The sequence below is a fragment of the Aquarana catesbeiana genome, linkage group LG03, assembly GCF_042186555.1.
Source record: "Aquarana catesbeiana isolate 2022-GZ linkage group LG03, ASM4218655v1, whole genome shotgun sequence".
NCBI lineage: Eukaryota > Metazoa > Chordata > Amphibia > Anura > Ranidae > Aquarana > Aquarana catesbeiana.
This window is the reverse complement of record NC_133326.1, coordinates 717495650-717518508: the sequence shown is the minus strand read 5'-3', so window position 1 is coordinate 717518508 and position 22859 is coordinate 717495650. Positions and strand designations below refer to the sequence as shown.

General features: G+C 45.5%; 1 protein-coding gene across 1 annotated transcript in view; it reads right to left on the bottom strand.

Moving 5' to 3' along the window:
* The window catches only part of LOC141133704 (uncharacterized), a 182855-nt gene that overhangs the window by 94696 nt on the left and 65300 nt on the right, over nucleotides 1-22859 (bottom strand). The window contains exons 3-6 of the mRNA XM_073623201.1: nucleotides 21274-21351; nucleotides 20647-20748; nucleotides 18951-18992; nucleotides 17565-17606 (exon numbers count right to left, since the gene is read on the bottom strand). Coding sequence (XP_073479302.1) covers nucleotides 17565-17606; nucleotides 18951-18992; nucleotides 20647-20748; nucleotides 21274-21351 — 264 coding nt within the window. The remainder of the gene's footprint in view (nucleotides 1-17564; nucleotides 17607-18950; nucleotides 18993-20646; nucleotides 20749-21273; nucleotides 21352-22859) is intronic.

The window sequence follows — 22859 nt, the reverse complement described above, 5'->3', positions numbered from 1 at the left end:
GATCATTTTTCTGATCGCTGTATTAGTGTCGCTGGTGACGCTAGTTAGGGACGTAAATATTTAGGTTCGCCGTCAGCGTTTTATAGCGACAGGGACCCCCATATACTACCTAATAAATGTTTTAACCCCTTGATTGCCCCCTAGTTAACCCTTTCACCACTGATCACTGTATAACCGTTACGGGTGACGCTGGTTAGTTTGTTTATTTTTTATAGTGTCAGGGCACCCGCCGTTTATTACCGAATAAAGGTTTAGCCCCCTGATCACCCGACGGTGATATGCGTCGCCCCAGGCAGCGTCAGATTAGCGCCAATACCGCTAACACCCACGCACGCAGCATACGCCTCCCTTAGTGGTATAGTATCTGTACAGATCAATATCTGATCCGATCAGATCTATACTAGCGTCCCCAGCAGTTTAGGGTTCCCAAAAACACAGTGTTAGCGGGATCAGCCCAGATACCTGCTAGCACCTGCGTTTTGCCCCTCCGCCCAGCTCGGCCCAGCCCACCCAAGTGCAGTATCGATCGATCACTGTCACTTACAAAACACTAAACGCATAACTGCAGCGTTCGCAGAGTCAGGCCTGATCCCTACGATCGCTAACAGTTTTTTTGGTAGCATTTTGGTGAAATGGCAAGCACCAGCCCCAGGCAGCGTCAGGTTAGTCCCAGTACCGCTAACACCCACGCATGCAGCATACACCTCCCTTAGTGGTATAGTATCTGAATGGATCAATATCTGATCCGATCAGATCTATACTAGCGTCCCCAGCAGTTTAGGGTTCCCAAAAACGCAGTGTTAGCGGGATCAACCAAGATACCTGCTAGCACCTGCGTTTTACCCCTCCGCCTGGCCCAGCCCAGCCCACCCAAGTGCAGTATCGATCGATCACTGTCACTTACAAAACACTAAACGCATAAATGCAGCGTTCGCAGAGTCAGGCCTGATCCCTGCGATCGCTAACAGTTTTTTTTGTAGCGTTTTGGTGAACTGGAAGCACCAGCACCAGGCAGCGTCAGGTTAGTGCCAGTAGCGCTAACACCCACGCACGCACCGTACACCTCCCTTAGTGGTATAGTATCTGAACTGATCAATATCTGATCCGATCAGATCTATACTAGCGTCCCCAGCAGTTTAGGATTCCCAAAAACACAGTGTTAGCGGGATCAGCCCAGATACCTGCTAGCACCTGCGTTTTGCCCCTCCGCCCGGCCCAGCCCACCCAAATGCAGTATCGATCGATCACTGTCACTTACAAAACACTAAACGCATAACTGCAGCATTCGCAGAGTCAGGCCTGATCAGTTTTTTTTGCAGTGTTTTGGTGAACTGGCAAGCACCAGCGGCCTAGTACACCCCGGTCGTAGTCAAACCAGCACTGCAGTAACACTTGGTGACGTGGCGAGTCCCATAAGTGCAGTTCAAGCTGGTGAGGTGGCAAGCACAAATAGTGTCCCGCTGCCACCAAGAAGACAAACACAGGCCCGTCGTGCCCATAGTGCCCTTCCTGCTACATTCGCCAATCCTAATTGGGAACCCACCACTTCTGCAGCGCCCGTACTTCCCCCATTCACATCCCCAACCAAATGCAGTCGGCTGCATGAGAGGCATTTTTATGTCCTCCCGAGTACCCCTACCCAACGAACCCCCCCAAAAAAGATGTTGTGTCTGCAGCAAGCGCGGATATAGGCGTGACACCCGCTATTATTGTCCCTCCTGTCCTGACAATCCTGGTCTTTGCATTGGTGAATGTTTTGAACGCTACCATTCACTAGTTGAGTATTAGCGTAGGGTACAGCATTGCACAGACTAGGACACACTTTCACAGGGTCTCCCAAGATGCCATCGCATTTTGAGAGACCCGAACCTGGAACCGGTTACAGTTATAAAAGTTACAGTTACAAAAAAAGTGTAAAAAAAAAAAAAAAAAAACACAAACAAAAATATAAAATAAAAAATAATAGTTGTCGTTTTATTGTTCTCTCTCTCTCTATTCTCTCTCTATTGTTCTGCTCTTTTTTACTGTATTCTATTCTGCAATGTTTTATTGTTATTATGTTTTATCATGTTTGCTTTTCAGGTATGCAATTTTTTATACTTTACCGTTTACTGTGCTTTATTGTTAACCATATTTTTGTCTTCAGGTACAGCATTCACGACTTTGAGTGGTTATACCAGAATGATGCTTGCAGGTTTAGGTATCATCTTGGTATCATTCTTTTCAGCCAGCGGTCGGCTTTCATGTAAAAGCAATCCTAGCGGCTAATTAGCCTCTAGACTGCTTTTACAAGCAGTGGGAGAGAATGCCCCCCCCCCCACCGTCTTCCGTGTTTTTCTCTGGCTCTCCTGTCTCAACAGGGAACCTGAGAATGCAGCCGGTGATTCAGCCAGCTGACCATAGAGCTGATCAGAGACCAGAGTGGCTCCAAACATCTCTATGGCCTAAGAAACCGGAAGCTACGAGCATTTTATGACTTAGATTTCGCCGGATGTAAATAGCGAGATTGGGAAATTGGGAAAGCATTTTATCATACCGATCTTGGTGTGGTCAGATGCTTTGAGGGCAGAGGAGAGATCTAGGGTCTAACAGACCCCAATTTTTTCAAAAAAGAGTACCTGTCACTACCTATTGCTATCATAGGGGATATTTACATTCCCTGAGATAACAATAAAAATGATTAAAAAAAAAAAAAATGAAAGGAACAGTTTTAAAATAAGATAAAAAAGCAAAAAAATAATAAAGAAAAAAAAAAAAAAAAAAAAAAAAAAAAAAAGCACCCCTGTCCCCCCTGCTCTCGCGCTAAGGCGAACGCAAGCGTCGGTCTGGCGTCAAATGTAAACAGCAATTGCACCATGCATGTGAGGTATCACCACGACGGTCAGATCGAGGGCAGAAATTTTAGCAGTAGACCTCCTCTGTAAATCTAAAGTGGTAACCTGTAAAGGCTTTTAAAGGCTTTTAAAAATGTATTTATTTTGTTGTCACTGCACGTTTGTGCGCAATTGTAAAGCATGTCATGTTTGGTATCCATGTACTCGGCCTAAGATCATCTTTTTTATTTCATCAAACATTTGGGCAATATAGTGTGTTTTAGTGCATTAAAATGTAAAAAAGTGTGTTTTTTCCCCAAAAAATGCGTTTGAAAAATCGCTGCGCAAATACTGTGTGAAAAAAAAAAATTAAACACCCACCATTTTAATCTGTAGGGCATTTGCTTTAAAAAAATATATAATGTGTGGGGGTTCAAAGTAATTTTTCTTGCAACAAAAAATAATTTTTTCATGTAATCAAAAAGTGTCAGAAAGGGCTTTGTCTTCAAGTGGTTAGAAGAGTGGGTGATGTGTGACATAAGCTTCTAAATGTTGTGCATAAAATGCCAGGACAGTTCAAACCCCCCCAAATGACCCCATTTTGGAAAGTAGACACCCCAAGCTATTTGCTGAGAGGCATGTCGAGTCCATGGAATATTTTATATTGTGACACAAGTTGCGGGAAAGAGACAAATTATTATTATTTTTTTTTTTTTTTTTTGCACAAAGTTGTCACTAAATGATATATTGCTCAAACATGCCATGGGAATATGCGAAATTACACCCCAAAATACATTCTGTTGCTTCTCCTGAGTACGGGGATACCACATGTGTGAGACTTTTTGGGAGCCTAGCCACGTATGGGACCCCGAAAACCAAGCACCGCCTTCAGGCTTTCTAAGGGCGTAAATTTTTGATTTCACTCTTCACTAGGGATGAGCTTCGAGTTCGAGTCGAACTCATGTTCTACTCGAACATTGGCTGTTCGCAAGTTCGCCGAACAGCGAACAATTTGGGGTGTTCGCGGCAAATTCGAATGCCGCGGAACACCGTTTAAAAGTCTATGGGAGAAATCAAAAGTGCTAATTTTAAAGGCTTATATGCAAGTTATTGTCATAAAAAGTGTTTGGGGACCCGGGTCCTGCCCCAGGGGACATGGATCAATGCAAAAAAAAGTTTTAAAAACGGACGTTTTTTCAGGAGCAGTGATTTTATTAATGCTTAAAGTCAAACAATAAAAGTGTAATATCCCTTTAAATTTCGTACCTGGGGGGTGTCTATAGTATGCCTGTAAAGGGGCGCATGTTTCCTGTGTTTAGAACAGTCTGACAGCAAAATGACATTTGGAAGGAAAAAACTCATTTAAAACTACCCGCGGCTATTGCATTGCCGACAATACACATAGAAGTTCATTGATAAAAACGGCATGGGAATTCCCCACAGGGCAACCCCGAACCAAAATAAAAAAAAAAAAATGATGTGGGGGTCCCCCTAAATTCCATACAAGGCCCTTCGGGTCTGGTATGGATATTAAGGGGAACCCCAGCCAAAATTTAAAAAAAAAATTGACGTGGGGTTCCCCCTAAATTCCATACCAGACCCTTCAGGTCTGGTATGGATTTTAAGGGGAACCCCGCGCCAAAAAAAAAAAAAAAAAACGGCGTGGGCTCCCCCTAAAAATCCATACCAGACCCTTATCCGAGCACGCAACCTGGCAGGCCGCAGGAAAAGAGGGGGGGACGAGAGTGCGGCCCCCCCCCCCTCCTGAACCGTACCAGGCCACATGCCCTCAACATTGGGAGGGTGCTTTGGGGTAGCCCCCCAAAGCACCTTGTCCCCATGTTGATGAAGACAAGGGCCTCATCCCCACAACCGTGGCCGGTGGTTGTGGGGGTCTGCGGGCGGGGGGCTTATCGGAATCTGGAAGCCCCCTTTACCAAGGGGACCCCCAGATCCCGGCCCCCCCCCTGTGTGAAATGGTAAGGGGTTACTTACCCCTACCATTTCACTAAAAAACTGTCAAAAATGTTAAAAATGACAAGAGACAGTTTTTGACAATTCCTTTATTTAAATGCTTCTTCTTTCTTCCTTCATCTTCTTCTTCTTCTGGTTCTTCTGGCTCTTCTGGTTCTTCCTCCGGCGTTCTCGTCCAGCATCTCCTCCGCGGCGTCTTCTATCTTCTTCTCCTCGGGCCGCTCCGCACCCATGGCATGAGGGGGGAGGCTCCCGCTCTTCTCTTCATCTTCTTCTTCATCTTCATCTTCTTCTTCATCTTCTTCTTCTTCTTCTTCTTCTCTTCTTCATCTCTTCTTCCTTCTTCATTTCTTCTGCGGGCCGCTCCGCATCCATGCATGGAGGGAGGCTCCCGCTGTGTGACGGCGTCTCTTCGTCTGACGGTTCTTAAATAACGGGGGGCGGGGCCATCCGGTGACCCCGCCCCCCTCTGACGCACGGTGAATTGACGGGACTTCCCTGTGACGTCACGGGGAATGCCACAGGGAAGTCCCGTCATGTCCCGTGCGTCAGAGGGGGGCGGGGTCACCGGGTGGCCCCGCCCCCCGTTATTTAAGAACCGTCAGACGAAGAGACGCCGTCACACAGCGGGAGCCTCCCTCCATGCATGGATGCGGAGCGGCCCGCAGAAGAAATGAAGAAGGAAGAAGAGATGAAGAAGAGAAGAAGAAGAAGAAGAAGAAGATGAAGAAGAAGATGAAGATGAAGAGAAGAGCGGGAGCCTCCCCCCTCATGCCATGGGTGCGGAGCGGCCCGAGGAGAAGAAGATAGAAGACGCCGCGGAGGAGATGCTGGACGAGAACGCCGGAGGAAGAACCAGAAGAGCCAGAAGAACCAGAAGAAGAAGAAGATGAAGGAAGAAAGAAGAAGCATTTAAATAAAGGAATTGTCAAAAACTGTCTCTTGTCATTTTTAACATTTTTGACAGTTTTTTAGTGAAATGGTAGGGGTAAGTAACCCCTTACCATTTCACACAGGGGGGGGGCCGGGATCTGGGGGTCCCCTTGGTAAAGGGGGCTTCCAGATTCCGATAAGCCCCCCGCCCGCAGACCCCCACAACCACCGGCCACGGTTGTGGGGATGAGGCCCTTGTCTTCATCAACATGGGGACAAGGTGCTTTGGGGGGCTACCCCAAAGCACCCTCCCAATGTTGAGGGCATGTGGCCTGGTACGGTTCAGGAGGGGGGGGGGGCCGCACTCTCGTCCCCCCCTCTTTTCCTGCGGCCTGCCAGGTTGCGTGCTCGGATAAGGGTCTGGTATGGATTTTTAGGGGGACCCCACGCCGTTTTTTTTTTTTTTTTTGGCGCGGGGTTCCCCTTAAAATCCATACCAGACCTGAAGGGTCTGGTATGGAATTTAGGGGGAACCCCACGTCAATTTTTTTTTTAAATTTTGGCTGGGGTTCCCCTTAATATCCATACCAGACCTGAAGGGCCTTGTATGGAATTTAGGGGGACTCCCACATCATTTTTTTTTTTTAATTTTGGTTCGGGGTTGCCCTGTGGGGAATTCCCATACCGTTTTTATCAATGAACTTCTATGTGTATTGTCAGCAATGCAATAGCCGCGGTAGTTTTAAATGAGTTTTTTCCTTCAAAATGTCATTTTGCTGTCAGACTGTTCTAAACACGGGAAACATGCGCCCCTTTACAGGCATACTATAGACACCCCCCAGGTATGAAATTTAAAGGGATATTACACTTTTATTGTTTGACTTTAAGCATTATTAAAATCACTGCTCCTGAAAAAACGGCCGTTTTTAAAACTTTTTTTTGCATTGATCCATGTCCCCTGGGGCAGGACCCGGGTCCCCAAACACTTTTTATGACAATAACTTGCATATTAGCCTTTAAAATTAGCACTTTTGATTATTCATGTTCGTGTCCCATAGACTTTAACGGTGTTCGCATGTTCGAACTAATTTTTTTCCTGTTCGCATGTTCTGGTGCGAACCGAACAGGGGGGTGTTCGGCTCATCCCTACTCTTCACTGCCTATCACAGTCTCGGAGGCCATGGAATGCCCAGGTGGCACAAACCCCCCCCAAATGACCCCATTTTGGAAAGTAGACACCCCAAGCTATTTGCTGAGAGGTATAGTGAGTATTTTGCAGACCTCACTTTTTGTCACAAAGTTTTGAAAATTAAAAAAAGAAAAAAAAATTTTTTTTTTTGTCTTTCTTCATTTTCAAAAACAAATGAGAGCTGCAAAATACTCACCATGCCTCTCAGCAAATAGCTTGGGGTGTCTACTTTCCAAAATGGGGTCATTTGGGGGGGTTTGTGCCACCTGGGCATTCCATGGCCTCCGAAACTGTGATAGGCAGTGAAGAGTGAAATCAAAAATGTACACCCTTAGAAATCCTGAAGGCGGTGATTGGTTTTCGGGGTCCCGTACGCGGCTAGGCTCCTAAAAAGTCCCACACATGTGGTATCCCCGTACTCAAGAGAAGCAGCAGAATGTATTTTGGGGTGCAATTCCACATATGCCCATGACCTGTGTGAGCAATATATCATTTAGTGACAACTTTGTGCAAAAAAAAAATAAATAAATAAATAAATTGTCACTTTCCCGCAACTTGTGTCAAAATATAAAATATTCCATGGACTCAACATGCCTCTCAGAAAATAGCTTGGGGTGTCTACTTTCCAAAATGGGGTCATTTGGGGGGGGGGTTGTGCCATCTGGGCATTTTATGGCCTTCAAAACTGTTATAGGTAGTGAGGAGTAAAATCAAAAATGTACGCCCTTAGAAATCCTGAAGGCAGTGATTGGTTTTCGGGGCCCCGTATGCGGCTAGGCTCCCAAAAAGTCCCACACATGTGGTATCCCCATACTCAGGAGAAGCAGCTAAATGTATTTTGGGGTGCAATTCCACATATGCCCATGGCCTGTGTGAGCAATATATCATTTAGTGACAACTTTTTGTAATTTTTTTTTTTTTTTTTTTTCATTATTCAATCACTTGGGACAAAAAAAATGAATATTCAATGGGCTCAACATGCCTCTCAGCAATTTCCTTGGGGTGTCTACTTTCCAAAATGGGGTCATTTGGGGGGGTTTGTACTGCCCTGTCATTTTAGCACCTCAAGAAATGACATAGGCAGTCATAAATTAAAGACTGTGTAAATTCCAGAAAATGTACCCTAGTTTGTAGGCGCTATAACTTTTGCGCAAACCAATAAATATACACTTATTGACATTTTTTTTACCAAAGACATGTGGCCAAATACATTTTGGCCTAAATGTATGACTAAAATTGAGTTTATTGGATTTTTTTTAGAACAAAAAGTAGAAAATATCATTTTTTTTCAAAATTTTCGGTCTTTTTCCGTGTATAGCGCAAAAAATAAAAACGGCAGAGGTGATCAAATACCATCAAAAGAAAGCTCTATTTGTGGGAAGAAAAGGACGCAAATTTCGTTTGGTTACAGCATTGCATGACCGCGCAATTAGCAGTTAAAGCAACGCAGTGCCAAATTGTAAAAAGTGCTCTGGTCAGGAAGGGGGTAAATCCTTCCTGGGCTGAAGTGGTTAACTGCAGCCTGGGCAAGGCTGCAAATGACACTGGACAAGCATGCAGATGGACGCTGAGCAAGGCTGCATTGATGAGCATTTAAATGTAAGTTTTTTTTCCTTAAATTGTTTTTTTTTCCTTAAAATTCCTTCAAGTCTTATCTTGAGGATTGGTTATTGGCAGTTACGTAGTGAATATGAAGCGATTCCGCGCAAAGGAGGTGAATAGTAGGGAAAAAAAGAAAAAAGGAAAAAGAAAGAAACAGAACTGCTGCCTCTACTTATCACCACCACCAGGTGGAGCACATGATTTAGGAGAAAATAAAGTAGATATGGCGCCGTTCAATTCACATGTTGAAAGACTCCCACCTAAATAAATAATTATATTAGCAAATGTGTGGGTGTTAGCGCAATTGACCAAATGAGGTGCACATATATTATATTGTCAAACTGAGTAATATCCTGTGCTGGTATACTAAAATTAATAAACATTACATGGTTCCATTGTAATTTAAAGTGCTTTTGTGCAAACTTATATGGGTTATATTGCAAATCTAAATATACAGATAAATTACAAATAAAGATTATATATTTACAGTCTTTTGGTATCCAAAAATAAATAATAAAGTGCTTCTGTGCTGGTGAAAAGCAATATAGTCCGTTTTATGAAAGTGATCACAGCATACGTGCTCTTTTCGTGCTCTTATTGTGGCCGCACTCACCGGACTCCCCCCCCCCCTCTTGGGGTGTGGAGCATTCACAGTATTTGCCACTGTGCAGCAATCTAAGGACTGGATATTCCTGGTGAAATAGTAGTTGCCAATCTTGTCCCAAAATGTCATATACGGTATAGGAGAGAAAGGTGCCAATAGTGTGATATTGCTTCAACCAATTTATTGCTTAAAACATGAAAAGGGTACTCACATTTAGTAAAATACAAAAAAGCATTTGTTGCTGACACAAAGATCGATGACTGAAAGTGATGCAAAAGCGTGTGCTGACCCCGCCCTACGCGTTTCGTCACTCTGACATCATCTGGGCTCCAGATGACTGTTCCTGATCACTGGGAGCAATAGAGCAATAGATCAATGAGGCCCGGGACGGAAAAGACAAAGAAAAAGTAGTGCAGGGCCGGGCATGACAGTGTGTTTAGGGGAGACAACGCATGGGTTGTCTCCCCTAAACACATGTATTGAAGAGCTAAAGGGGAGGGGACGGTGAGTAAAGTCCAGGGGGAGTGATAATATATAAGGAGGAGAAGGAACTGGGCTGGGGAACAGAAAGTTGTGAAGAAGGAAAGTAGGAGGCAGTTTTTTCTCTGCTCCTCCAACATGGGACAATCGGCGACTTTGTGGCAGCAGCGGCGAACAGAGGATCTAGGGTGAAGGCACAGAAGGGTTGCTGTCTCTATGGAGGAACAGGTGAGCGGATCTCGGCTGGGGAGGCGAGGGTCGCTGTCCAGGCAGGAGTCGCGGTCTCAGGCACTCGGTTACCAGGGCCCTCATGCGGTGCAGTGTGCCAGGTGTGGGGCCCTCTGGGGGAGTACAATCATCTCTCCCAGCAAGGAAGAAGCCAGCAGTCTGTCTGAGCAGGGCTAAGGCGGAGTACACGCTGCCGGCCAGCTCGGTGGGTGGGGCCATGGGCCGTTATGACGCCGCTTTCCTGCCTGCGAATCACGGGACTAGAGGAGGCCTCTGGGGGGGTACAATCCGGCCCCCGCAGCTGAAGGGATATCTGCGGTTGGCCTGAGCAGGGCACGGGCAGACTACATGCCGCCGACCCAGCTCGGTGGGCGGGGCTACCGGCCGTTATGGCGCCGCTCCCCCCACCTGCGAATGATGGGACTAAGGGAGGCCTCTGGGGGGGTACAATCTGATCCCCCAACTGTACAAGCCTGCAATTTGCCTGAGCAGGGCCGGGCGGACTCCACGCTGCCGGTACAGCTCGGTGGGCATGGCCACCGGCCGTTATGGCGCTGCTTCCATGCCCGCAAATCACGGAAATATGCAAGAAGACTCGGCAAGGGAGAATTATGAGCATAGCCATCGGGCTGCTCATACTATATAAAAAAAAAGCAGAGAAGGCGGAGCCCCATGGGTGGATGTGGCCTACACAGGCGGCCCAATATGGCAAGATGGCGGATGGCAGGATGTGTGGACATGGGGGGAACCGTGGCAGGGGGCAGAGCTTCGGGGCGAGAGGGGCCCTGCAACAGAGGGATTCCACGGCCCATCAGGACCTCTTTGCCGGGGGGGCTGAGGACATCACCGGTCCTGGCCTAGGACGACGGGTTGAAAAGTGAGCTGTCGGTGTGCGAAGAGAAGGAGCTGCAGGGATGAGAGCCAGCGATGGAGGCAAGCGAAGCGGCTGTTGGGGTTCCAGTCAGCCCGGTAAGTCCAAATAATGTTTAAAGTTTTGTTGTAAGCTGCGGGGTGGGATTTTGTTAGGGGGGTTTGAAAGGTGCAATGTCGGCAGCGGTTGCTCCACCAGGAACAGAGGGGTGTACGCTGGCCCACAAGTGGCGGGCGGTGCGCTCGCCAGTTCAAGGACAGTGGCTCAGCAGGGGGGTTGTCAGGTAATGGTTAGGATGGAGTTGCTAAAGATTGCAGACGTAAATAAAAAAAAAAAAACAGAACATGGGAGAGGTAAGGATGCTTTGAGGGTCCCCTGGGGAACACAATTATTGGGGAGGTCCGGATACGATTTGGAAAGGGATGGAGATTGCAGACAGCGTTCGCTATTATGCTATTGTCATTGGGGGGGGAAGAACCTGGTAATGGTTCGGCGTTGTTCTGTTATATGTAGGTCATTTGTAGGTGCACAGGTTGAAAGGGGGATATGTTCGGCTACGGGATGACGAGCGGTTTAGGCTGTGCTGGTCGGTATGGCTGTCTCTTCGTGGGGGATCAAAAGATAGCGGCCTCTGGATGCAGTTTCTGTAGTAGTAGAGGCCTCCGAAGCAGTTTCTTCGGAGGTGGGGGCTATACCCCCCTCTGTACTGTTAGCCATGAAGAAAGGGGGGTGGTTTGTCGGTGCACTGAGAGCCTGTCAATTCAGGGGTTTGCGACGTTACACTTGAGTGTTAAGGGGGTGGGGGGACCCATCCATGTATTGTGGCTTCATGTGAGGACAACGGACAGGCGAGCTTAGTCATAGATGGTATGACTTTTGGAAGAGGGGAAAGGGTTGCAGCCTTTCCTAAGTAGTTTCCCGGATACAGAAATGGTGAGGCTGCTTGCCTCAGGGGTTTGTTAATGGTTTCGCCAGTGGGGGTGGTGCATGAGAAGGAACCGAACAAGTTTCGCCACGCTCCCCACTCATCTGTCCTAAAAAAAGGGGGATTTTGTCATAACCTGATGCGGTGCAACGTGTCCGATACTTCAGGTATGCGGCTATACGGTGGGTTAGGGGCGCCTATGGCAAACTAGGACATAGAATCCATGTTCCGATGGCTTACAGTTCATTCGGAGAGCTTTGGCTGCTGGATAGATGCTGGCAGAAGGAGTTTTTATTTAGTTCGCTGCCTGCCCATGGGTTGCTCAAGTTAGTGGGCCAGGGTTGGATGTTTAGTTCCTTACCGGAGTGGGGGGGTTGGTGACATGTTGGTCCCTGATTCAATCATTTATGGCTTGGATGTTTTTTATGTGTTAGGCTGCCTTCCTCCGATGTGTGTGCGATTATACTTTATGCGTTGCAGCACATTGCAGGTAGGTTCATATTGCCATTGGCTGACAAACGCAAGGGGGCCCGATGAGGGTATTATAATATTTTGTTTTGGGCATTGTGATGGTTTCAGGGGTTACGGAGGGTTGTCTGCCGGCGACCAAGTGGAGGAACTGTAGAAAAGGGTTTAGGAGGCCTAGGGACAGCGCTAGGTACAGTTGAGGACTTTGCATTTCGTGGCAGGGTAAGTTAATTTTGCCTGCCAGTTTGCTTTCCGATGAGTGGGTTTGGGCTGACGGCTGCAGTCTGCTACAGTGGGGGTTTCAGGCCCCAGTCAATTTCAACGGTTGAATGCGGTACATAGGGAGGGTTGGAAGGTTTGGTATGAGTTCTTGGCCGCATACAACGGACGATCGGGTGGATGCCGGCTTGGTGAGTAAGGTTGAGCGCGGCGGGGTCAGGGGGTTCTATTTTCAGGGCAATGGAGTGTGGAACTTTGGCCCCAATTTTGTTGGGTGGAAGTGGGGTGTTCATTCGTAAACGGGTACTATGGGTATTTTCCAGTGGTTCTAGCTATGGAGCTGGGGTAAGGGTCAGGCAGGAACCTGACATGGAGCTGAATTGTGATTATGGGGTGTGGTTATGTGGTCAACCACATGTCCGCGTTGGCACAAAGGGTCACACGCCGGCTACGCAGTTTTTGTGTTTCATTGGGTGCAGTTGAACAGTTTCAGTATGCTATTCATCTTAAGGGCATCGGCAACACGTGGGGCTTACTCATCGTTTTTCAGTGGGGACAGGTTCGGTAAGTTAGCCGGCCAAAGAGGGGGAGGAGTTCCATACTCGGGCTGGATATGGAAGATGGCATTGGAGTCACCACGGGAGGTACCGGGCAGTCAGCCAGTGAGTCCACATGGGCGGCTTACAAGAAGGTATGAACGGAAGTGTGGGTTGTTCGGTGTAAGTTTTGAGGTCAAATATGGCTGTGGGGGATAAGGTTGTTGGTGGTATGGTGGTTCCAGGAACTTTCAAAACGGGGGTCGGTGTCTGCCGTTGAGCAGAAACTCGGGGGTTTTGGTTTTTTGTTTAACTTGCTGTACAGGGTGGATTAAAAAAAAAAAAAAAAAGGAGTTTGGGTTGACAGTTTAAAAAAAAAATGGCTGAAAATGCTGCTGGGGAAGCAAGGTTGGATGGTGCAGAATACGCTTCACACTCCTTCCGCATCAGGGTGGCTGTGGAAGCTGCCGGATGTGGGTTGGATGGGGCGGCAGTGCAGATGATTAGTAGGTGGGAAGCGAGGAGCTTACGCACTTACATATACCTTCATATGGTGGTGGTATAAATTTACTATATAAAAAAAAAAAAAAAAAAAGCATCAAGGGGGAGTGGGGACAGTCAGTACAAGCCGTGTGGTTTGTGGAGTGGGGTACGTTGGTTTTACTTTAAAGTTAGTGCTGCCTTTGTTGGTGGTTTTTCATCCAGATGGAGGACTTATACGCCTTGTCTGGATTTTCTTTGTCATTTGTATGTTTGGTGGGGGGCCAGGAGAGCAGATGTGAGACCCGTTGGCAGACAGTTGGGTATCTAGAGGAGGGGGGCATGTGTTCACTGGCTAGGTGTATAAGGGTTGTGGTGGAGCAAGGTGATATCGGAAGTGGAACGTTAGGCGGCAGGATAGACTGCCGGTCGTTTGGGTTCTGCAAGCAGGTTGTAATGCTTTAGGGTCCGGATGATCAGGGAGCTGATTTGGGACATCAAGTCAGATATTTTACAACTTCGGAGGGTTGCATAACCCTCAGGTGGTGGAGAGGTTTGGGGCTCAGAATGGGGCATGGTGATCAGGCAAGGAGAGGTGGAAACTAACAGGGGCTTATAATTGAGGGCGATGGAATGCACCTCTCGGTAGTGGGGATTGTTTTCTGGGCACTGGGGCTGCAAGAGAGGATCCAGCGGGCCCTGTGGGTGTGGGGAGCCCTTAAGGATAAGGTGTCATCCTTGCGGGTTTTGTTGGTCTTTGATGGTGGCAGTAAACATATGTGATGGAAAAGGGGTGGGGGGCTCATTGGTAGTATGTGCCCCTCCGGTGTATTCCAGCGAAAGGTTAGCTGGAATACTGTAATAGTTGCACTGCGGGAAGGGGGTTGTCTCTGAGCTGATTATCCGCTGGAGGCCCTTCATGTGGAAAAAGGTCCCGCAGTGTATTGGTGGAATATGTGTTGGAGTTCGGGGGTGCCGTCAAAGACCAACAGACTTGAGTTAAACAAGTTGTTACGGATGTGATATTTTGGTATATATATTTTATATTGGAGTTATTTAGGGTCTGAATAATAAATAGGCTGCTATGGCTATTTATACTCCAAAATTAAGGTGTGGTCTCTTCATTTTAGAAGGATAAGAAATGGGGGTGTTGGAGTACAAGTGGTATAGCGGTAAGAAGCAGGTTGGATACCTCTGAACTACACTGGTCATGTCACTAGCAGAATGGGGAAATGCCTTGTTTACAAAAGCAGTTCCCCACTCTGCCTCTCCACACCGCGATTGCAGGCCGACGGCAGATATCGAGTTCGCGGCGTGCGCTATTCTGCTTTTAAGGACTGACATAAAGGCAGGTCAGCAAGTGGTTAAAGTGGAAGTTAACTTCCATCACTAACTTTTACCTATAGGTAAGCCTATAATAAGGCTTACCTATAGGTAGTGTATATATCTCCTAAATGGGCACTGTTTAGGAGATATTTACTGTACATGCAGCCAGTGACATCACCGCCGCATGCACTCTGAAGGAACCTTCTGGTGCGCGAGTGACGCTCGAGTCCACAAGCCCGGAAGCAAGATGGGTGAAGATGGGAGCGCCATGCAGCTCTGACTTTACGACAACATTCATCTGGAGGTATCTCTATTAATAAGTATAGATACCCGGGTGTCAGGGCTGGGCTCCTGCTACAAACCACTTCAGCCCTGGGAGGTTTTACCCCCTTAATGACCAGGCCATTTTTTGCGATACGGCACTGCGTCACTTTACCTGACAATGGTAAAGTGATGGTCGTGCAACACTGTACCCAAACAAAATTTATATAATTTTTGTTCTCACAAATAGAGCTTTCTTTTGGTGGTATTTAATCACCTCTGCGTTTTTTATTTTTTTGTGCTATAAGCAAAAAGAAAAAGACTGACAATTTTGAAAAGAAAAAACAAAATGTTTTACTTTCTGCTATAAAACACATCCCATAAAAAAAATTTAAAAAATAAAAAATGTCTTCATCAGTTTAGGCCAATATGTATTCTGATACATATTTTTGGTAAAAAAAAAAAAAAAAAACGCAATAAGCATATATTGATTGGTTTGTTATGTTATAGCGTCTACAAAATAGGGGATAGATTTAAGGAATTTTTTTTTATAGTATTGGCAGTGATCAGTGATTTTTAGCAGGACTGCGACATTGCAGCGGACAGATCAGACCCTTTTGACACTTTTTTGAGACCAGTGACAGTTATACAGCTATAAACATGAAGGGGTTAACACTAGGGGGTGATCAAAGGGTTAAGTGTGTGGGGGGAGGGGACTGACTGGGAGTAGAGAGAGATCGCATTTCCAGATCACGAGGAACAGACGATCTCTGTGTCCTTCCCTGACAGAACGGGGATCCGCCTTGTTTACAATCTTGACAGATCCCGGTTCGGCCGCCGGCCACGCAGATCGGCTCCGGCGCCGTGGGCGCACACGCCCGCTATATATATTACATGGCGCGCCATACCGGTACAGCGATTCGCGCAATAGAGTCACCCTGCCACAGTATATCTGTGGCGGGCAGTCGTTAAGTGGTTAATGAGCAGCTCTTTTCTTTCAGTGCACAGGGGCTGCTCAGCTGTCGGTTAATTACCAGCCACTCATTGTTACCACAGAGACTCACCTGGTTACCATTAACCTGCCTCATTAGTCCAGTCTACAGATGGCCCTTTTTGCTATTTAACCACTTCATGCAAAATCATGTACATGTACGTCATTGTGTTGAAGTGGTTTTACCGGGATGATATGCAACTGCACGCATCACCCTGGTAACGTTTTTTTAGAGCCGGCCGTCGGCTTTCCTGGGATAACAACCGATGCGCATGTGAGGTATCGCCGCGATCGTTAGAGTGAGAGCAATAATTCTAGCACTAGACCTCCTCTGTAACTCCAAACTTATAACCATTAAAAATGTTTAAAATGTTGCCTATAGAGGTTTTTAAGTACCATAGTTTGTCGCCATTCCACGAGTGTGCCCAATTTTGAAGCGGGACATAATAGGTATCTATTTACTTATAACATCAACTTTCACATTATGCAAAAACAATTGGGTTAACTTTACTGTTTATTTATTTATTTATTTTTTATTAATTGAAGTGTATTTTTTCCCAAAAAATAGCATTTGAAAGACCGCTGCGCAAATACAGTGTGACATAAAATATTGCAACAACTGTCATTTTATTCTGTAGAGTCTCTGCTAAAAAAAAATTATGTATAATGTTTGGGGGTTCTAAGTAATTTTCTAGCAAAAAATATTGATTTTAACTTGTAAGCAACAAATGTCAGAAATAGGCCTGGTCTTGAAGTGGTTAAACAGCTTTGCTTATTTCCTCCTTGCCCTTGTGTGGTCTGTAATCCCTCAGTGCATTCCTTCCTGTGCTCCTGTGTATGACTTGGCCTGGCTGACATCCCTTCTGATCCCTGTTCCGGATTTAGTTCCTGACTACGCTGACATCTGGTTTCCTTTCCCGACTTGTCTGATTACCTGCTCTAGCATCCAGATCCTGGCTTCTGTTTTTGACTACGGTCCTGAACTGTGTTATTAATGCCATTTTATTAAAGGTGTGATTGAAACTGTACTTTGTCTCCATCTGGTTTATGGTTCCTGACACCGGGTATATGTGTGCAATTCCACCAGGACTCTTGTAGGGCCCATTGCTGTTAATGTATGTTTGTACATTGGATGTACAGTATGTGCTGTTATTAATCTCATCCATAGGCCTGTGCAGGGGGTGTTCTGGGTGTGCCTGGGCACACCCTAATCACAACATGCGGTGCCATTTCCTCCAACAGCTCGGGATTGCTCCGTATTGGCTCCCCCACCCCACAGTGCTGCTGGCTTCCCTCCTCTCCTCTCCCCCTGGCTGCTACAGGGATGTATCAGGATGGAGAGTGGAAGAAGGGGCTAGTAAATATGAAATTTACGGGCACCTTTCTTTTCTAAATGCACACAGTGAACGCATTCACTCACTGTGTTCATTCATAACTGAAGCACAGTACGCTGTGCTTACTATGCTTCAGTTTGTGAATGAACAAGAAGTTGCACAGCACAGAACACTTCCCATTCATTCCCTGGCCCGTGCAGCTGAGGCTGCAGAGAAAGGTATGTGTGTTTGGGCTTTGGGGTGCACAATGTATTAGGCTGCACACACCTATGATTTCTTTTTACATAAAGCTCTTAATATTTCCATACTAGTGTGCATCTTTAATTAGAATATTTGAAGTACAATTTATAGAAGTTTCCAGACAGCAATACAAGCTCCTTCTTCACCTACCAGTCTCCCACATGTCCGACAGCTCCTCGGTCATGTTCTTTTCTGGGCAGGATAAAACAAGAATGGGAAATGTTATCCAATGACAGAGAATGCACACCAGCAAACCTACTGTATTTTTCCTCTGAGATTTGGATTCAGGTCAAATTCAACTCCAATCCCAATTCAATATACACTGTATCACCAAAAGTATTGGGACGCCTGCCTTTACACGCACATGAACTTTAATGTCGCGTACACACGGTCCTAATTTCCAACAACAAATGTTCGATGGGAGCTTGTTGTCGGAAATTCCGACTGTGTGTAGGCTCCATCAGACATTTTCCGTCGGAATTTCCGACAAGCAAAATTTGAGATCTGGATCTCAAATTTTCCGACAACAAAATCCATTGTCGGAAATTCCGACACACAAAATTCCACGCATGCTCGGAATCAAGCAAAAGAGCCACACTGGCTATTGAACTTCAATTTTCTTGGCTCGTCATCCGTCACCGCGTTCTTGACATTCGGAATTTCCGACAACATTTGTGCGAGCGTGTGTATGCAAGGCAAGTTTGAGCAGAGGATGTTTGAGCCAACATCCGTCAGAAAAAAAACATGGATTTTGTTGTCGGAATGTGTGATCGTTTGTACGCGGCATAAGGCATCCCAGTCTTAGTCCGTAGAGTTCAATATTGAGTTGGTCCACCCTTTGCAGCTATAACAGCTTCAACTCTTCTGGGAAGGCTGTCCACAAGGTTTAGGAGTGTGTCTATGGGAATGTTTGATCATTCTTCCAGAAGCACATTTGTGCAGAAGACAGTTGTTATGTAATCCTTTACTAAAAAATTAAAAACAGTGCCCCCCCCCCAATGTAGATCCGTCATCAATCATGCTGCCTGCCGGCCTGAAAAAACAGGAAAAAAAAACATGGAGGAGAGATGCCCACTGCAGGCTCCTCTGTTTGACAGTTCTTTTTTAGGGAAGGGGCGGGGACATCTGTCTACATCACCTGGTGGCACTGCCCTCCTTCTGACATCACAGACCAGTGCATGCTGGGTCCATGACATCAGAAGGGGCGGTGCCACCAGGTTTTTAAGGGGAACCCCACACCAAAATAAAAAAAAAAAAAACGATGTGGGATCCCCCCAGAATCCATACCAGATCCCTATCTGAGCATGCAGCCCGGCAGGTCAGGATGCTCTCACAAGCACCTTGTCCCCATGTTGAGGGGACAAGGGCCTCTTCCCAACAACCCATTCTCCAGGGACTTTTTTTTCTTTTTATTTGAATATCTGCACTGATACTTTTTGTAGCAGGGGGATATATGCCGTTTGTTTAGGTGCAGAATATTTGGAGTATAATTTATAGAAGTTGCCAGACAGCAATACAAGCTTATTGTCCACCTACCAGTTTCCCTCAGATGTGTCTGCTCCTTGGCCATGTTCTTATCTGTGCAGGATAAACCAATAATAGGAAATGTTATCCAATGGCAGAGAACGTACATATCTAAACTTATCTTAACTCTGAAATTTGGATTTAGGTCAAATTCCTCTCCAAACTCAATCCAGATTTTAATACTAAAATATATATTTGTTCAAATTTCTTCAATTTCAACCCATTTTGAATTTCCAATCACATTTGTGGTCAGAAAATTTGCAATGACCCACATCTGCCATCTAGTTTAGTATTAAATGATAGAATTCAAGTTTTTATAGTGAAAGGTTCTATTAATGCTTCAATGAACAAAGACTGTGGTAATAGTTTGATGAAGGCCATTTATCCTTCCAGCAATACTGCATCTCTGTGTATAAAGCCAGCTCCATAAAGATCAGTTTGGTGTGGAGAAACCTGGGTATCCAGCCCTGACCTCAATCCTACTGAACACCTTTGGGATGAATTGGAACTGTGAACCAGGTCTTCCCATCTATCATCAGTACTAAACCTCATAATTGGCAACAAATTTGCACACAATCCAAAATCTTGTGGAAAGCCTTTCGAGAAGAGTGGAGGCTGCTGCAAAGGGGGCAACTCGTTTTTAGCAGTCATGGTTTTGGGATGGGATGTCCAACAAGCTCATAGGTGTGATGATCAGGAGACCAGAGACTGTTGGCCATGTATTGTAAGCCCATACTATGCCAACTTCAGGTCAAAAGAGGCTGCAAATCCAAAATTCTCATGGTAAACTTTTCTCAAATTTCTTTATTCATAAAGTTTAAAGGAGAAGTCCAGCCTGGGCTCGTTTGGCTGGGCTTCTCTTAATGCCGCATACACACGAGCGGACTTTTTGATGGACTAGGTCCGGCGGACAATTTGTCCATGTGTGGGCTCCAGCTGAATTTTTTTTCCCAAAAGTCCGACGGTCCTAGAAATAAAACATGTTTCAAATCTTTCCGACGGACTTGAGTCCGGTCGAAAAGTCTGCTCGTCTGTATGCTAGTCCGACGGACAAAAACCGACGCTAGGGCAACTATTGGCTACTGGCTATGAACTTCCTTATTTTCATCCGGTCGTACGTCATCACGTACGAATCCGTTGGACTTTGGTTGATTGTGTGTAGGCAAGTCCGTTCATTCGAATGTCCATTGGAAAGTCCATCGAAAAGTCCGCCAGACCTAGTCCGTCGAAAAGTCTGCCCATGTGTACGCAGCATAAGAGTCACAGGAATGCAATTCTTTTTTACACTCCTATGACCTTTTTTCAGGTCTGAAGTCTGCTCTCTGCTGATGTCACCAAGATCAGTCCAGGCACCGCGTCATGCAGACTTCGGAAGTCTGGATCCGACAGGTGCCTGGACTGATGGCAGTCTCAGCCTCTCAGTGAGCCGCTGAGAGCCTGAGACGGTCGCTCCCTGCCTCTCCACAGCTCAGCACTCCAGGGAGCATGGAGGAGCAGAGCAGTAGAGCTAATGATTGACCGTCAGGAGCTCTCCTCTCAGGGAGCTGAGAGAACCAAGCCATCTGCAGTGTTTGATCGCTCGGTTCTCAGCACTGAGACGCTGGGGGACAGATGCAGCATCAGCCCGAAGCTGCATCCACCTAGGTAAGTATGATTAGGAAAAAAAAAACCCATACTTCTCCTTTAAAACTGTAGCTGTAATACTCACAGGAGGTGAACAGGATACCTATGAAGACAACCAGAAGAAGGAACAGGAAGGCGAGAAGGATCATCAGGATCAGTATAAGCCGGGTTTGTGTATTCTTGGCAGCTGAAATAATTATAGACAGACAGTTGTGAACAAGCCTGTAGCCATCAACTGTTATAGGAAATCCCCATCCATACACAACATTCCAACACAATCTTAAACAATGTTATATATATATATATATATATATATATATATATATATATATATATATATATATTCATATATTGTCAGCATGCCATGTTGTATCTCTAGTCAATTGTGCTGAGTGAATGAGACATTCATGTCAGGTGCTGCTGAGTTGTCCAGAACCTTCATCAAATAAATATCACATTGAGGTATTGGATTTGGTCTTCATACACTAATAATTGAACCAATAAGAAGCTCTCTTTCATTAGCCTATGTGTTCCAGACAAATACACTTCTTAATAGTTGTAAGATTTATAGAGCCAAGACTACAACATTTTTGTTTTAGTAAAAAGTAAATGTCCTATAAATTGAGGTGTGTGTCCTCCAATGGTGTGTGTCCTCCAATGTCCTCCAATTGAATAGGACAGAAAGTTGTACCTTGTTATAGTAACAGCTCACCTTTGGCTTCGGCATTCTTCTTCCTCCATAGATCAGGATCACACCAATTGCCGTATACATGTTCTTCGTTACACTTCCCTGAGGACAAACATAGATGTGAAAGAACAGCTCCAGGCATTGTATGCAATCAGTATGGTGTCCACTGTAAGTTCTTAAAACAACATGTTTTAATGTACAGTATAAAAAAATAAGATAGAAGAGGTCTGCCAGTATTTTTTTAACCGCTTGCCGAGCACCGCACACAGATGTACGTCGGCAGAATGGCACAGGCAGGCATATGGGCGCACCTGTATGTCTCTTTAAATGCCGCCTGCCGCACGCCGCGGGAGCGTGCCCGCAGGTCCCAGGAACTCGATGTTTGCTGGCGGCCCGCGATTGCGGTGTGGAGAGGTAGAACGGGGAGATGCCTTTGTAAACAAGGCATTTCCCCGTTCTGCCTTGTGTCTTAACAGAGATCCACCGCTCGCTGTCAACGGGAGCAGTGATCGCTGTCATGTTAGTGGTAGCCCATCCCCCCTACAGTTAGAATCAATCCCTAGGACACACTTAACTCCTTGATCGCCCCCTAGTGTTAACCCCTTCCCTGCCAGTGTCATTTATACAGTAATCAGTGCATTTTTATAGGACTGATCGCTGTAAAAAAAGACAATGGTCCCAAAATAGTGTCAAAAGTGTCCGATGTGTCCACCATAATGTCGCAGTCCCAATAAAAATCGCAGATCACCGCCATTACTACTAAAAAAAATAATAAAAATGCCATAAATCTATCTCCTATTTTGTAGACTCTATAACTTTTGCGCAAACCAATCAATATACGCTTATTGCGATTTTTTTTTTACCAAAAATATGTAGAAGAATACATATCGGTCTAAACTGAGAAATAAATTAGTATTTATATATTTTTTGGGGATATTTATTATAGCAAAAAGTTAAAAATATTGCTTTTTTTTCAAAATTGTCGCACATTTTTTGTTTATAGAGCAAAAAAACAAATAAAAGGCAGAGGTGATCAAATACCACTAAAAGAAAGCTCTATTTGTGAGAAAAAAAAGGACGTCAATTTTGTTTGGGTAGAACGTCGCACGACCGCACAATTGTCAGCTAAAGCGACGCAGTGCTGAATCACAAAAAATGCTCTGGTCAGGAAGGGAGTAAAATCTGAAGGCTGAAGTGGTTAAATACTCCACCAAACACACAGAATATGGTGTTTATATCGTCACAAACCCGTTTCATTTTTGTTCTCTTTATGTTCATTTTTCCATTTTATATACATATGATTTGACACTCTTTTCATCAATTTTATTTGTATTTGTTTCATGTGTGTTTTTCTTTTTAGGCTGGCCATACATTATACAATTTTCTTTTACCAAAACCCTATAAAACCCTATAATGAGTTCAAACCTAAACACTTTCTATTTGGATGCAATCAGCCAGGTCCTTGCATTACATAGTTGAAGGTAAATCTAAAGGAAATTGAATAAGAAAATTGTATAATATATGGCCAGCCTAAAGCCTCATACACACGATCAGATTTTCCGCAGACAAAACCTCAGACTTTTGTCCAAAGGCGTGTGCCTGGATTTTGT